Source organism: Rhipicephalus microplus, chromosome 1, assembly GCF_043290135.1.
Source record: "Rhipicephalus microplus isolate Deutch F79 chromosome 1, USDA_Rmic, whole genome shotgun sequence".
Taxonomy (NCBI): domain Eukaryota; kingdom Metazoa; phylum Arthropoda; class Arachnida; order Ixodida; family Ixodidae; genus Rhipicephalus; species Rhipicephalus microplus.
This window is the reverse complement of record NC_134700.1, coordinates 194,059,059-194,073,004: the sequence shown is the minus strand read 5'-3', so window position 1 is coordinate 194,073,004 and position 13,946 is coordinate 194,059,059. Positions and strand designations below refer to the sequence as shown.

General features: G+C 45.6%; 1 protein-coding gene across 1 annotated transcript; it reads right to left on the bottom strand.

Annotated features, from left to right (window-relative positions):
- Positions 1 to 4,379: 4,379 nt before the first annotated feature.
- LOC142766555 (uncharacterized) lies at positions 4,380 to 8,016 on the bottom strand. Its single transcript, XM_075868005.1, has 5 exons — positions 7,921 to 8,016; positions 7,433 to 7,555; positions 6,129 to 6,308; positions 4,567 to 4,671; positions 4,380 to 4,475 (listed from the first exon to the last, which is right to left on the bottom strand). Exons 1-5 carry the CDS (start codon positions 8,014 to 8,016, stop codon positions 4,392 to 4,394), a joined length of 588 nt encoding a protein of 195 aa, XP_075724120.1. The 3' UTR covers positions 4,380 to 4,391.
- Positions 8,017 to 13,946: the final 5,930 nt, after the last annotated feature.

Sequence of the window (13,946 nt, the reverse complement as noted above, 5' to 3'; positions counted from 1 at the left end):
GCGGACGGCGCCGCACTACAAGCCTCGAGTATTAGATGCTCCGCATCTAAAACCTGAACCAGCCGGAGTGTCTCAGCTTCCTTGAAACCTTTTCGGTGACAGGTGACTCTTTAAATCATACGGGAGATCTGCTTCACCGTTGTTCTGAGGGTTTTGATTGTGTGGTCCACTCGCCTGTTTCTTTGGAGCCACAATTCAAGGACTCGCATTTTCTGTACCTCTTTTATCTTGTGGTCTCCTGGAAAGAGGTTGACCGGCTCGTGAATGCGGCAGCCTCTGCCTCAGATTCTAATAAATTCACATTTATCGGGAGCACAGCTCATTCCGCTGTGATAATCAAAGTTGTCAACAGCGGTCACTGCGTGTTGTAGGATTTACTCTTTTTGTCCCCAAGAGCCACTGTTGGCCATATCACTCGCATAGAACGCGTACCCTAGCCCTGAAACGCCGTCTAGTCTTCTTGCTAAGCGTTTCATGCCGATGTTGAAGAGAAGAGGGGATAGTATCGCCCTTTGTGGTGTGCCTTTATTGCGCATAAGAAACGGATCCGAGCATGTATTGCTTAGGCCTATCGTAGCAGGGCGAGAGGTTAGGAAAGAGCGAAAATAGTAATATATATCTTTTGCCCACAACCGATGTAAGTTAGCTCAGATAAAATGAGCTCATGGGACATAGTGTCAAATGCGCTTTTCAAATCGAGCTACGACGAGATGTTCTGCACCAAACATGGTACTGCAGAGTACCTCTTCCTGGAGTAGAAGGAAGACGTCCTGTGTTGACAAATGTTGACCAAATCCAAACATCCTAGTTAGAAAAAGGTTCCTATCTTCAATGTAAGTCGTGAGACGTGTGTGAATCACCTTTTCAAATTATCTTTTAAGACAGGATGTCAAATATATTGGTCTTAGACTTTGTAGGTCGGGTGTTTTTCCTGGCTTCGGAATAAGAATAATTTTGGCTTCCTTCTAATGTTGGGGAATCACGCCCTTCTCCCATACCTGTTCATTAAAATACCGAGTAAGCTGTTCCAGGTGTTCGTCACTCAGATTCCGAATCATCGCGTTTGTTAGCAGGTCAGGTCCAGGGGCAGTATTTGGCTTTGCTGCTTGCGCGGTCGCAAATAGTTCCGTCTTGGTGATCGGTGCGTCGAGCACTGTGTTTTCCTGGCCCTGATATGCTAAAGTGCACGGGGGAGTGGTGACCGCGCCTATGTACTTGTCTCGGAACTTAGCGAGGAGGACGTCAACTGTTCCTTGAAATTTCCCGGCGAGCTTCTTAAGAGTTAGGTTTGCTTCGGTTTTGGTTTTACCAGGTTCCTTTATGCTGCGCAGTATCGCCCATGTCTTGGAGGTGTGTAAGGTTGCACGGAGTGAGTCGCGAAAATTTGCCCAGCTCGCCGTCTTGAACTGCTGCACGTAGGCGTTTGCTTGCTTAGATATCTCAGCAATTCTATGGCGCAATTTTTTTAATGAATGGCTGTTGTTTCCATCACTTGGTCAACCCTCTCCTGGAAAACCACGCCAGAATGTCCGAGATTATTCGAGATCATTTTTTAAAGCTTGAGCGTGCAAGCGCGAACAGCCGAGTTGATTTGATTGATATGTGGGGTTTAACGTCCCAAAACCACTATATGATTATGAGAGACGCCGAAGTGGAGGGCTCCGGAAATTTAGACCACCTGGGGTTCTTTAACGTGCACCCAAATCTGAGCACACGGGCCTACAACATTTCCGCCTCCATCAGAAACGCAGCCGCCGCAGCCGGCATTCGAACCCGCGCCCTGTGGGTCAGCAGCCGAGTACCTTAGCCACTAGACCACCGCGGCGGGGCGAACAGCCGAGTTGATTCTGCAGAATAAACGCGGCCACTAGTGATAGTGTTCGAATGTTCGGCGCCGCATGTATAATTGTGCCTTGCCGCGGATCAGTATCGACGACCAGCGCCCTGTTCGCCTCTCTCATTGTACAGTTCGTTTTGCTGTAGCTCGACTTTTCGTTACTCGGCAACAAGTTCGGCCAAATAAAGAATTTCATCTCGGGTAGACCACCGGCTGCCTTAGGCCACGTCACAACCACGTGACACTATTTGCGGAGGCTGATTGTGACTGGAACCCATTGCAGCCCAAAACGATGACGATCAACGCTAGTCCGTGTTTAAAAACATACTTATTTAGCAAGAGCACTAACTTTAACTGCATTATCATTTCTTTATTTCATGTAACAAATACTGAAGATATTACTGAAGGGTGTATACTAACAATGGACTGGCATGTGGCCTCAAACGAAAGCACAAATTGAAGCACTTATGACAGCACACGTACAAAAAACGTAATATGAATGAATGAATTCGAAGTCATTTTATTGCGAGAGCAATTGTACGGACACTCCCAGCACGTTTTCGCCGTCGCGGTTAAACATATGTGATAACATCGCCGTATCGATCAATCAAATATATTATTCATAGTATTCAACAAGGAGGCATTCCAGGTATGTTCCCTGGATGATCGATGTTCAAGCACAGAAGAATCGTGCCGACTGTCTTTTTCGCCCACGAGAGAGGAGGGGGTAACGTTGCTGAGTATACAGCGCTGAAATTATTTAACGCGACACTGGTATCAGTTCACCTTTGTAGCGTGTAAATGTATGAATAGTGTGCTCCTATCGAAAATGAATCAGAAGCTGCCACACTAGCTTGTCGTAACACTGTATAAAGAAGCATTCACGATATGGAAGCAATGCAGCCGTGTCAATATAGAGCGAGACCAGCGGAGGAGCCGAAGGGACAGCGGAGCGCGAGACGGCAGGTTGATCAATAGCCGAGTGAATGCTCTGCTTGTTTTAATGGTGACAGCGGAGCGCATTTCTGCGCCACCTGTTGAACATGGTTGACGCTACTGTGGATCGAGCAGTGGCTTTGCCTGGAGAACGCGCGCAGCTGCTCCACCGCCCCCGCTCCGCTGAGGAGATAAAATGAGCAGGCGAGTGGCTCGCTCCGTAATATCGCTGGCTCGCTCAGCGCAGTTCGCGTTCCGCTCGTTCGCTGGGCCCACTGGCCCATTGAGCAGCTGGGTTATTACTGTAATGATTGAGCCAAATGTGCTGCTGAGTGCGAAAATAGAGTGCTCGATTTCGCATAACAAATAGCTGATTCCCTGTTGTGGCTCTTGAGGCGTTCTTTGTTATGTGCCAGTAAGGACGGCTTTGATTCGATTAGCTCTATCTACAGTTCATAGAATTAGGCTAGTATGCATGCGTCCCTTCGATCTTGATTGGTGATTGATATATGGTGTTCAACATCCCAAAGCCACCATATGATTATGAGAAATGCCGTATAGCTGAGGGATCCGGAAATTTCGACCACCCGGGGTTGTTTAACGTGCACCTAAATCTGAGCAAACCGGCCTACAGCATTTTCGCCTCCATCGAAGAAGCAGCCGTCGCTGCCGGGATTAAATCCCGCGAACTGCGTATCAACGGACGAGTACCTTAGCCACTAGGCCACTGCAACCGGGCGCGTCCCTTCGATCTTTGCGGCAGGTAACATGTCACGCTTGTGCGGACACCGTTGTTTTCTCGTTCTCGGGTGCTTTTTTCGGACGCCAGTTCGAAAAGGTGTTATCGTCATATACGCTCATCATGTAACGATGGAAAAGCAGCCATCGCCACAGGAGAGAACAAGGTGCGCAGAAGCAACCATGGGTAAGACTAACTTTGTCCTTTTTTAAAGGGAATTCATTAAAAGCGCAGAAAAAGTATGGAGCAGATGGGGGACTATGAAGGCACTCTTTATTATTACACGATCATTTTCAACACTTGTGGTGGAAAGACATTTATTCAATACTTGCTTCGAGAGAATACTTCACTTATTCAATACTTGCGGCGGAAGGCATCGCGCTCGTATGAACTTTCAATATTGAAAAACAAAGGGCTGTTGCAGCTTCCTTTAAGTCACATTGAAAAACACGTATCATCATCGTTGTCGTCATCACCGGAGACATCTCCACAAAGTCGGGTCTGTTGCCTGATAAATCGTACAACCGAAGAAATGCAATTAGGCTAGTCATAACAGGTAGTGGACCCAAGACAGAGCTTTGTGGAATGCTCGAGTCTGCTCTGTTTAAACGGGCGTGTGGACATTAGGTTAGAATAAATGCTATTTCCCCTGTACCGGTGAGAGCACGGCTCCAAGTTGTGAGTTAGTGGCAACTCTACAATTGATGGCCTCGCTATCAATCATAGTTCTTTTTTTTTTGCTACCGGAACGTGGAATCTCATGTGAAACAAAGTGATTTAATGAAACAGCCGTTTTCCGGGAAGTTCGGTCGTGCTGCGTCGGCGTTGACATATTTTCCAGTGGCACTCAAAAAGGTTGTCGCTGTTTTCACGGTTGCGCTAGTCGGGCTCGAGAGACAGCAGCGAAAGAACGTTATTGATAGTGTGAACAAAATGGACAAGACTGATGCCGAGCCCAGTCAGCTGCGAGAAAGAGAAAACACAAAAGTAGCGAAGAGAAGCATTGATGCTGCGATGAACGGTTGCTAGGAACACTCTACAAGAGACCACTTACCCCGGCATGCACTGCGTGAGGTAACGAAGTGTCCCCGCCAAATTTGTAAAGAAGGACTCCCGTAAATCCATAGCCGATTCCGGCACAGCACTGGTATAAGACATACTGCAAAAAACCAGCACACTGTGCCGCTAGAACTGCAACACAACACCTAGACGGTACAGCATTGTACATGATTGTGGCATTTCTGTAGTTCAGCCTATAGTTAAATATTTATCTGCCTGTACTAAACTCCCATAACGTCGGATATAGCTTTTCTTTTAATTTGTTTTGTTCGCTACCTCACTACCTGGCAATTGTGTATTGTACCCACTCGTATCCGAACTACAGGATTCCGTTTTTGTTAGATAGAGCGATAGAAAGCTGAGGAAAAACATAAGGGTTGTTGTTTGTAATTTCCACTGTTACAATTATGAAGACTGTTACCATATCCCGCAGCGAATATAAGCCCTGAATAAATTCCGATATTTTTTGTTCAGACTTCATACACGTCCTCGTGACACTGTGTAACAGCGTTCTAAGTTTTGCCTCCAGCTGATTGGTGTTTTCGTTTCAGTATATTACTTGACTACGGTGTCATACATAAGCATTAAATGTTTGTGAGATTATATATTTGATAGGATGAACATAAACAAAATTGTACCCACAGCACGTATGAGGTTATGACAACAGCCTATAGTGCTTCACGTCACAATTTATTTCTTGTTGGCCTATGGGCTTAGTAGTATTGAATCGGGTGCAGACTTATAAGTAATCAAAATCAATGCATAACCAATTATGTATTATATGTAGCATTCAGACATTATTGGCCAATAAGTTAAGTTCGGTGACTTGCGTTGTTCTACTTTTCATTGTTCGCAGATCAGACATCACACAATGCGCCAATAATGCATCCCAAATGGCAAAGATGTATAGTAACAAACATACTAAAGTTCCACGGGATTTCGCGTATTGTGTGAACTGCCTTGGAGAAAGATTGATTCCGAAATTCTGAGAAAATTGATCCCTTATCTGCACACACCACGTTGCAGTCATGCTCGGCTCAAATGCTGCTGCTAATGGGCAACTGTGTGGCTGTGTGATTGGAGACGTGTCATAGTTCTGCGTTCGAACTTTAAACAACTTCAGCTGAACTGCCGGGGCCAGATCCTGATAGTGGCAACGCATACAGAAACACACACGACAGAAGACGGTGGATACTGGCTCAACGCCTACATTGTATACAAAAGCCACCATATGATCACGAGTGAGGATTTATATGTGGAGCACTCCGCACATTTCGACCACCTGGGGTTTTTTAACATGCACCCAAATCTGAGCACGCGGGCCTACAGCATTTCCGCCTCCATCGGAAATATAGCTGCCGCAGCCGGGATTCTATGCCAAGACCTTAGGGTCAGCAGACGAGTAGTTTAGCCACCACCGCGGTGGTGCTTGCCTTCCCGTAAGGGCCAACAATAGAGCGCCTTACGCATGCAGAACCCATCGACCACTTCACTGATCGATCATTCAATATGCGTATGATTACTGCATGGATTGCAGTGTACAGTTGGGGTACTTACGAACATGGTGCGTGGCAAGTGCACCTGGGTGGAAGGTGACGTCACGCACGATATCATGACAAGCAGGTCATTCAGCGCGCACGTAAAAGCCACCAGGAAGCTGAAGTGTGCGTACCACTCGTTGTCAGTCAGGTAGCGCGTCATCATGACGTACAACACAACGATGGCCATGGCGCCACCCTGCACACCGTAAAAAAAGGGAGGCAACCTCTGCAGAGACGACGATTTTTTAAAGATTCATTCTATTCGCTGTAACCGAACTGAGCAGGTGAGCGGTTCGTTATAAGCCGACGGCATTCAAGTCGGCTCCTTACGAACCTTTTTTTCCGGAGTTTCTAGCATACAGTGAAGAAAAAAAAAGTTGAAATTACCGTTTCTTTCCTAGTTCTTTTGCGCACAGTGCGAGCGGCAGGGTTAAGCACGTAACTTGAAACGTGAATATGATGCATATTCCGCTGGTGCACGCGAGATGCCTTGCACTTTCTCCGATACCATACCACATGCCACGACGCGCCTTCATTCAAATTTTGTCAGTTGTTGTACGGGATACTCCAGTCTGACGTGAAAGAGCGGCGGCCTTTTCTGCTCTCATGGAAGAATCGGGACCCCTGAATTCGACAGCGAACATTCGAAACTACGTGCGGCTTAGTGGCTTCATAAAAACAAGAAATCAAAGTATGGTCGGGACGCCCTGTACCGCTTTTTCAGTAAACAACTCCCTGTCAGCATTTTCATTAGGAAGGCTGTATCTAAACAAACTCTGTGTAATCACCAAGTGGAGGTGGTTGCAAGTATGCCGAATATTAACTGAAAAGTCTTCCTGACGTCGCTTGCATTATCATGCTACATGTGTCTTCAGGGGTCAACTGGGTGCCCTAATCTATTCGGTATACACCCGCAGGATCTGGCGAATAAATTAAAGTGTAAAACGATAGTATAGAGAAGGCATATATATATATATATATATATATATATATATATATATATATATATATATATATATATATATATATATATATATATATATATATATATATATATATATATATATTTATGAGAGAGAGAGAGATACGATACAGCTTCATATCTATACAGGCAGTGAGCTTCTCGTGGGAACTTCAAAAGGAGCGACAATTCACCACGTTTTTTTTCCATTACTGCTGTTTCGGCTTGGAGTGGTTTATCAGTGGAGCGTGGTATAGAGCGCCGAACACCGCACTTTTCTGATACGGTGAATGCGTTAGCTACATCCGCAACCACATATCGCTTTGTTCGTACAACACAAGTATGGGCACGATGCGTACCAGCTCAGCGATGACGAGGAGTCCTTGAGCGGTGATAACGTACGGCAACGTCAGCCGGATATGCTGTGGAATGTCAGTGAAGTTGTCTTCCTCGTCATCCTCATCGTAAGCGGGTTGCTGCACCTGTGAGCGGGTAACGTCAAATGTCAGAGTAGAAATACAGTGAGTGCATGGTCCAAATATTTTGAAGGGGCCCGACAACGTTTTTTCAAGTAACCACCGAATGACCTCACGAGCCGGCTGCCACCAATACATCTATAATCCGTCAAGTACGAGCGTTGTTCGAGATTTGTCGCACGCTTTATTTGCTTCCTCTCTTCTCTCGTCCCGACGAGCACGCTGAAAGCTACGCAGAGAGGAATGGTGCGGGGAAAAGAAGTTTTATCACGTGCGCGGCATAAACTTCTCTTTTTTTCGTTTTCTTAGAATGCGCTGCTTACTTTCAGAGAGATCGCGAGCGAGCGCTAACGTCCCTAGCGACCGCGTACATGTGGCAGTCTCAAGCGGCGGCCTCGGTAACTGGGAAGTTCACGATGCTCAAACCAGCCAACGGCCGTGAATTTCGGTATGGGTGGTGCGGTCATCTTGGTATATGGTATCGTTTGTAGAAAAAGAAGGGCATGGCTTCTAAGTACCAGGTCTGTTTCCTGAAAGACTGCCTGCGTCTGGCTTGGAGCAGGTCCGTTACTCCTGTTGCCCAAATTCATAAGTTCAAGGAACGCCCAAGCTTTTGCGACCAGATCACCGAGTTCTTGTGGAACATCATTTGGTATACGCTCTTCCTATTAAAAAGAAGATAGAAAGATAATTAAGAGAGATATCGTAATTGGGCGTGGAACCCTTTCCTCCTGAGCGAGTAAGTATTGTGCAGTTAGGCCCAAAGTTTGTGTTCCCCCGGCTTTGCATAAAATGTAAAAAGTTGCACTTTGCCGGAAAGTTTCTCAGGCGTTCCGCTAGAAACCAAGTCAGTTTCTCTTTCGGAATGTGTTGAGGTGCTGGCGAAGGAAGTCAAAGACGCCTGTAGATTGTTGTACCTGAAGCCGGTGATTATTACCTACCCGGCATCAAACGGTCCGTACTGTGTCGAGTCGAACAAGGAAGGCTTAGTTACTCTCCCGCAGGATGAACTTTGGGTGAAAGCAAGGGGGCCGTGTCGAATAACTTTGTCCAATTCCTAGAAAAAGCGGCTATAGGATGAAACAGCAAGCCATACAAATTCTCAAGGGGTTCAACCCGGATGGTGTCTCTGAAAGTGTGAAGAAGTGCGACGTTTCCCTCCTGGATGTCTTCTAAATGGCAGACACACAAAGCCGGTATCCCTTTCAGAGCTATAGTGTCTGAACGTGAAACATACTTGCATGTCCTGTTAGGTTACCTTCAAGTTCCCCTGAACACATTTAAGTTCGACGATTCTTTTGTTGTGGCTAATTCCATAGAAATCATTAACTATCTGAAAAAGCATGTGCTATTTGGGTATTTCGCCGTCAGAATTGATGTTGAATATTTATTTTACGGTATAGTTTATGCTCAGCTGGTAGAAAGCGTTCAGCGAAAAGAACAATGAATTCTGTCTCTTCGCAATAGATGTGGCATTCCTGTAGATAGCTTCCTTAAGCTCTTGAGGTTTTACCTTTGTCGGGTTTTCAGGATGCATTTTAGTCGAAAATCAGGAATATGCATCGAATCAACAGTGGTTCCAGTTTCGTCTAACTTTTTGGCGAAGGTGGACAAAAACGTTAACTGTAATCTGTGCGGCCTTGCACAGACCATTTTTTTGGTACGTCGATGATTGAATTATTTTTACCGAATCAGGCATGGAAACTTCGAAATGATCGACGTATTGAAGGTTTTTACAGAGCGAGACATGGGTTTGTCCTTCACTACAAAAACCACTTTGAGTGGTTTGCTGAAGTTTCTATATGCCGAGTTTACTTTTGGCTCAAGCCATATCTTTTGGCGATATATCCCCAAGAGCATCAAGTCTGTTTTATTCGCAATAAACCCACTATAATATTGTAAAAAAATAGCGCTTTCTCTTCAGCTCTGGGAATGACCTTGGAAAAATCATACGAACACATGATAGAAGGAAACGTTAACGTACCATTGAGCAAACTTGTAGAAAAGTGGGCTATTCGGACCAAACGATTGTTCTCGCATGTAGCCGACTTTTCTGCGAGCTAAAGAAATCAATGGCGGTGTGATTGAGTCAAAAGAAAAAAAATAACTACGGATCTAGCGAATGCTGATGATGGAGTGAAGCAATGTCGTAAGGTCCATAATGTCTGAGTCACCGACTAGTATACGAACAGATAGACGGGCAGACGGACAGACGGGCGGAAAGACGGACAGATGCCCGGGTGGGTGGATGGTCTATTTTGAACCTATATGCGCGCTATGAATGCTCAATGTGTATTATATCATTCTGAACGGATAAGTGGCGAGGAGGAAAGAGGATTTGTAGAAAGGGTATAGTAAAGGCGAGAAACTGCTTTATCGCCTTCGAGCTCGTTGTGGCTTAGGAGCCCTTAAATTTAATGAAGTGAGGAACGCAGCTAAAGGTTCTGTGTTTTCCACACATTTAAACATGCATTGCAAAACTGTGGGTGCTCCGCGGATTTCACTGGTACCGCAGTATTGTTCCGTCACTTGTACAAGAATACGATAGAGGTTTTTGAGGCGTTCCAAATAAAAAAGGAAGGTCACAGGGTTGTGAGCCAGACGTCACCGGCACTAATAGATAAAGAAGTAGCTTTTATGGACCACGCCGCCTTTACCGCCTTGCAATTTTCGGCAGATATGTTTCCTTACCTCGTCATGCTGTCGGGCTAATTTTTGAAGTAATGTGGGACCTATATAGTTCAATTATGTTTTCTGTGTAGTGAAATATGTGTGGTACTCGGTATGTGCTTTTTTCGTTTTTCTTCATTTAACTCTAGTTGAAAGATAAGCGCGTTGTGTCGTGTTAATCTCTTTTTATCCCCGTATAGCCCGTTCGAGCTCTTCAGAAATGATGAATGGCTTCTAGCCAACTTGACAATTAAATCTAAATACCGGGCAGTGTGAAGCGCTATAATGTTTCCTTGCGTGTTGTAAGGAGTCTTGACTACCAATTAGCAGCGTTTACTGGCCATGCTAAAAATGTGTTGCAGGGTCCCTTTAAGACAAGTATTTTTGTTTATGTATACGTCCCATTAGGTACTCCCAAGTGTCCCAGTCTCGCTCAAGTAAGCATCATAGACTATTCGTTTTTTGCTCCTCTTACCACCCCTCCCAAACACACACGTTCAAACGTACTTTACTTTCAGATGTCGAGCCGTTATGCAGTGGGTTTCAAGATGTGTTGGAAAGTCGTCAACTTCAAGGAAGATGGAATCTATACACAGAAGTTACGGGATGTATAAAGTTCCGTGAAGAGGCTATGGTCGCTTTCAGACAAAAAAAAAGGCCACTGGTAAATATTGTGGGGCAGTGTAATTACCAAATTCACCGGTGACAGCGAAATCTAAAATCCGATGAGCGCAAACAAGCAGACTGCCAGAATCACGTCACTGTTCACGACAGCGATTGCAGTGGTAGTTCTGTGTTAGTTGACGTGCGTGCGCCGTACCTGCTCTGATCACAAACGAAACCCGCACAACCACGAAGCGAAGTTTATTGGTAAACAGTATAACGTCGCTCTCTCATTCTGGACGTCTCGAAAGAATATGTCGCTTGCGCTTTTCCGAGTTTCAGCTTCCATTTCGTGAACGACATTGGTCAGAATTCATTATTATATGTGAAGCGTCTTATGGTCGAACTCAATCCAGTGTGCGACGTGACCACCCTTACTGCGCATGCACACCCCTTCACCCTCTCTCATCTTCTACGCTACCCCATCTCCCACCTCACAATGCTGACGCAGGTAGCATCTGCTCCCTTTCTGTTTTCTAGGCATCTTTCGCCGTGGTGTTTACACCCCCATTGTGCATGTGCGTCCCCTCTCTCCTCTCCTACGCTCCCCTCTCTGTCGCCTCACAACGCCGAATGAGTTACTTTTGAAAAGGTAAAAGTAAGAAATAAGCGCAGTTTCGTTACTGCCTCTCTCGATGGAGGGCACCTCCACAGTTTTGCGCAGGGGATGGGTGTAAGAAGGGATTAAAAATCATATATGGAGGAAGTAAAGGTATATAGATAGAAAGAGGCGCAGGTACAGCCACATACAGAAGTAAGGAGAAGGTAGGAAATATGGACACGGTCGCAGAAGTCCGAGGACGGGGCACCACTCAGCGAGAGCTCTTGTCGGCGTCAGGAGATAGTGTGCCAGTCGGCAAGAGCTGCGCTGTCGTCGGAAATCGCGGGGCACAACCGGTCAGCACGAAATCCAGTGAGCGAGTCGCAACGCCGACGCACGCAGCGTTTGCTATTGAGTGTCTTGATTGAAAAACCGCCTGCTCGCGGTGCACAACTGTACACTGGCCACCCCGTATATATAGGCACTGGATCTTCTTGTCCAAGGTAGTGCCGTGGTAGGAGATTTCTCCTGTGCGTTGTTGAACAATAAAAATTCGCCGCGTGCGCGTTAACTAAAAGCAGACAGCGGGTTTCTGTGTCCAATCGGAGTCTTCTGTCTCTCATTGTCCATTAACAGCGAGTGGCATGTTCCAGTAGGAAACACCAGTCCATCGCTGCGTGCTTTGCGCCTCCCTAGGTTTTCGTCCTGCGCAACGCCGCGATGATCGCCAGCGTCAGCGCCGCCATAAGTGTAAGCGTTAGCGCCTGCTGCTTCGCATCCCCACATTGTTCTCTTTAGTGAGAGATGGTGTAAATTTGTGTTAATTAATGCCGGCGGATGCTTTCGCAAAATTTGTAAGCAGTAACATGCTTTTCGCAACAAGCACTGAAATGTTCCTATTTCCCCCAACCACATGTCTGCACTAATCGAAAAGTTAACTTATTTATTCATTTAGCATCTGTACTCGTCTTAAAACGCTTACCACAGTACAAAAAGTAATTATAAAGACAACGGGAAGATATGTAAATTATGTAATTTTTTTTTCAAATTTTCGAACACATTTGTGTAAACACCTTGTGGTGCTAGCCTGTGTACACTATGATGAAGACCTATACGAGGATCCTTGAAAGCCGAGCGTTTGCATTTTCGATGGAGGCGAAAATGCTGTAGGCCCGTGTGCTCAAATTTGGACGGCCGTTAAAGAACCCCAGGTGGTTGATATTTTTGTAGTTTTCCACTACGACGTCTCTCATAATTATATGGTTGTTTTCGAACGTTAAATCTCACATATCAATCAATCGAAACAATCTCAACGACTGTCTGCTCTGACGGTTGCGCGGTGGCGCACCAGTCGTAGTGCGTAGACTGTATAATCGAAGCCTGCCAAATCTAATCGAAGCCTGCCAATCGCTGCCAAATCTCCGGACTTAAATGTATGCCTGAGGTGCGTGAGCTCGCATTAGCGGCAGCGTCTAGACGCTAGGAGCAACTGGTTCAATTGAACTTATACGGTGAATGAACCCATTACCTACATACTATAGTCAGACACACGAACAATCTCGCTAATACAGTATGCTATACTCACGCTCTTCTGGCCGGCCCGCTTTGCCAAGGCTGTCGCTGTCGTTTTTCGGGCGGAAAAAATCGTTTTCCTCCTTGCTAGGAGGCTTCTTCGGGCCATCCCTTGGTGCCTTCAAGCCCGGAGGGTCAGCTATGAGCCGATGACGGTGATGTTGGTCTAACGGGATCACTCACTCGATATACGCTGAAACAGAATGGCGGTGTAGAGATAGCTGGCAGCTGTGGCATGGCATACTGCCTGCTGAGCGCGAAAGAGTGATTTTCAGGTCTTGTTGTCGAGTTATTTCTCTCTTGTCGGTAAGAAAAAATATGTCCTTTATATACATCTATAGCCAGCCTTCGACCAAGGCCGGTCCTGTGGCCGGAGTAACGTCAGTGTTTAACGGAAAGATTTTTCCTACGTGCTTGATATATTTTCTTCACACACACACTATATATATATATATATAAATAAATATATATATATATATATATATATATATATATATATATATATATATATATATATATATATGCTTGGGACATGTATTCACTAGTTTGGCACTAAGATTATTTCAATGGCGTTTGGATTATTTTGGCTAGGACTTGGACTAAAGTGAGCGGGAAAACCTAAAGTTTGATCTATCTATCTATCTATCTATCTATCTATCTATCTATCTATCTATCTATCTATCCAGGAATTGTGTTGCAAATGTACACACACTTAAGATGAGGTTCTGCCAAGCTGCAAGCTTCAATTTATCGTCACAGTTACGCTGACATCGGGCTTTGAGAGCGCAATTTCCCATAACCATGCACGACGGAATCTGATAAAACGTACAGCCGAAGACGGGGCGGGGCAAGTCAAGTGGGATAGGGCTTGACACACGCCGAGACACTGTAAGATCGACCCGCAATCACAGTATCAACCCACAACGTAGCACTAACCTGTGTCGTGGATGC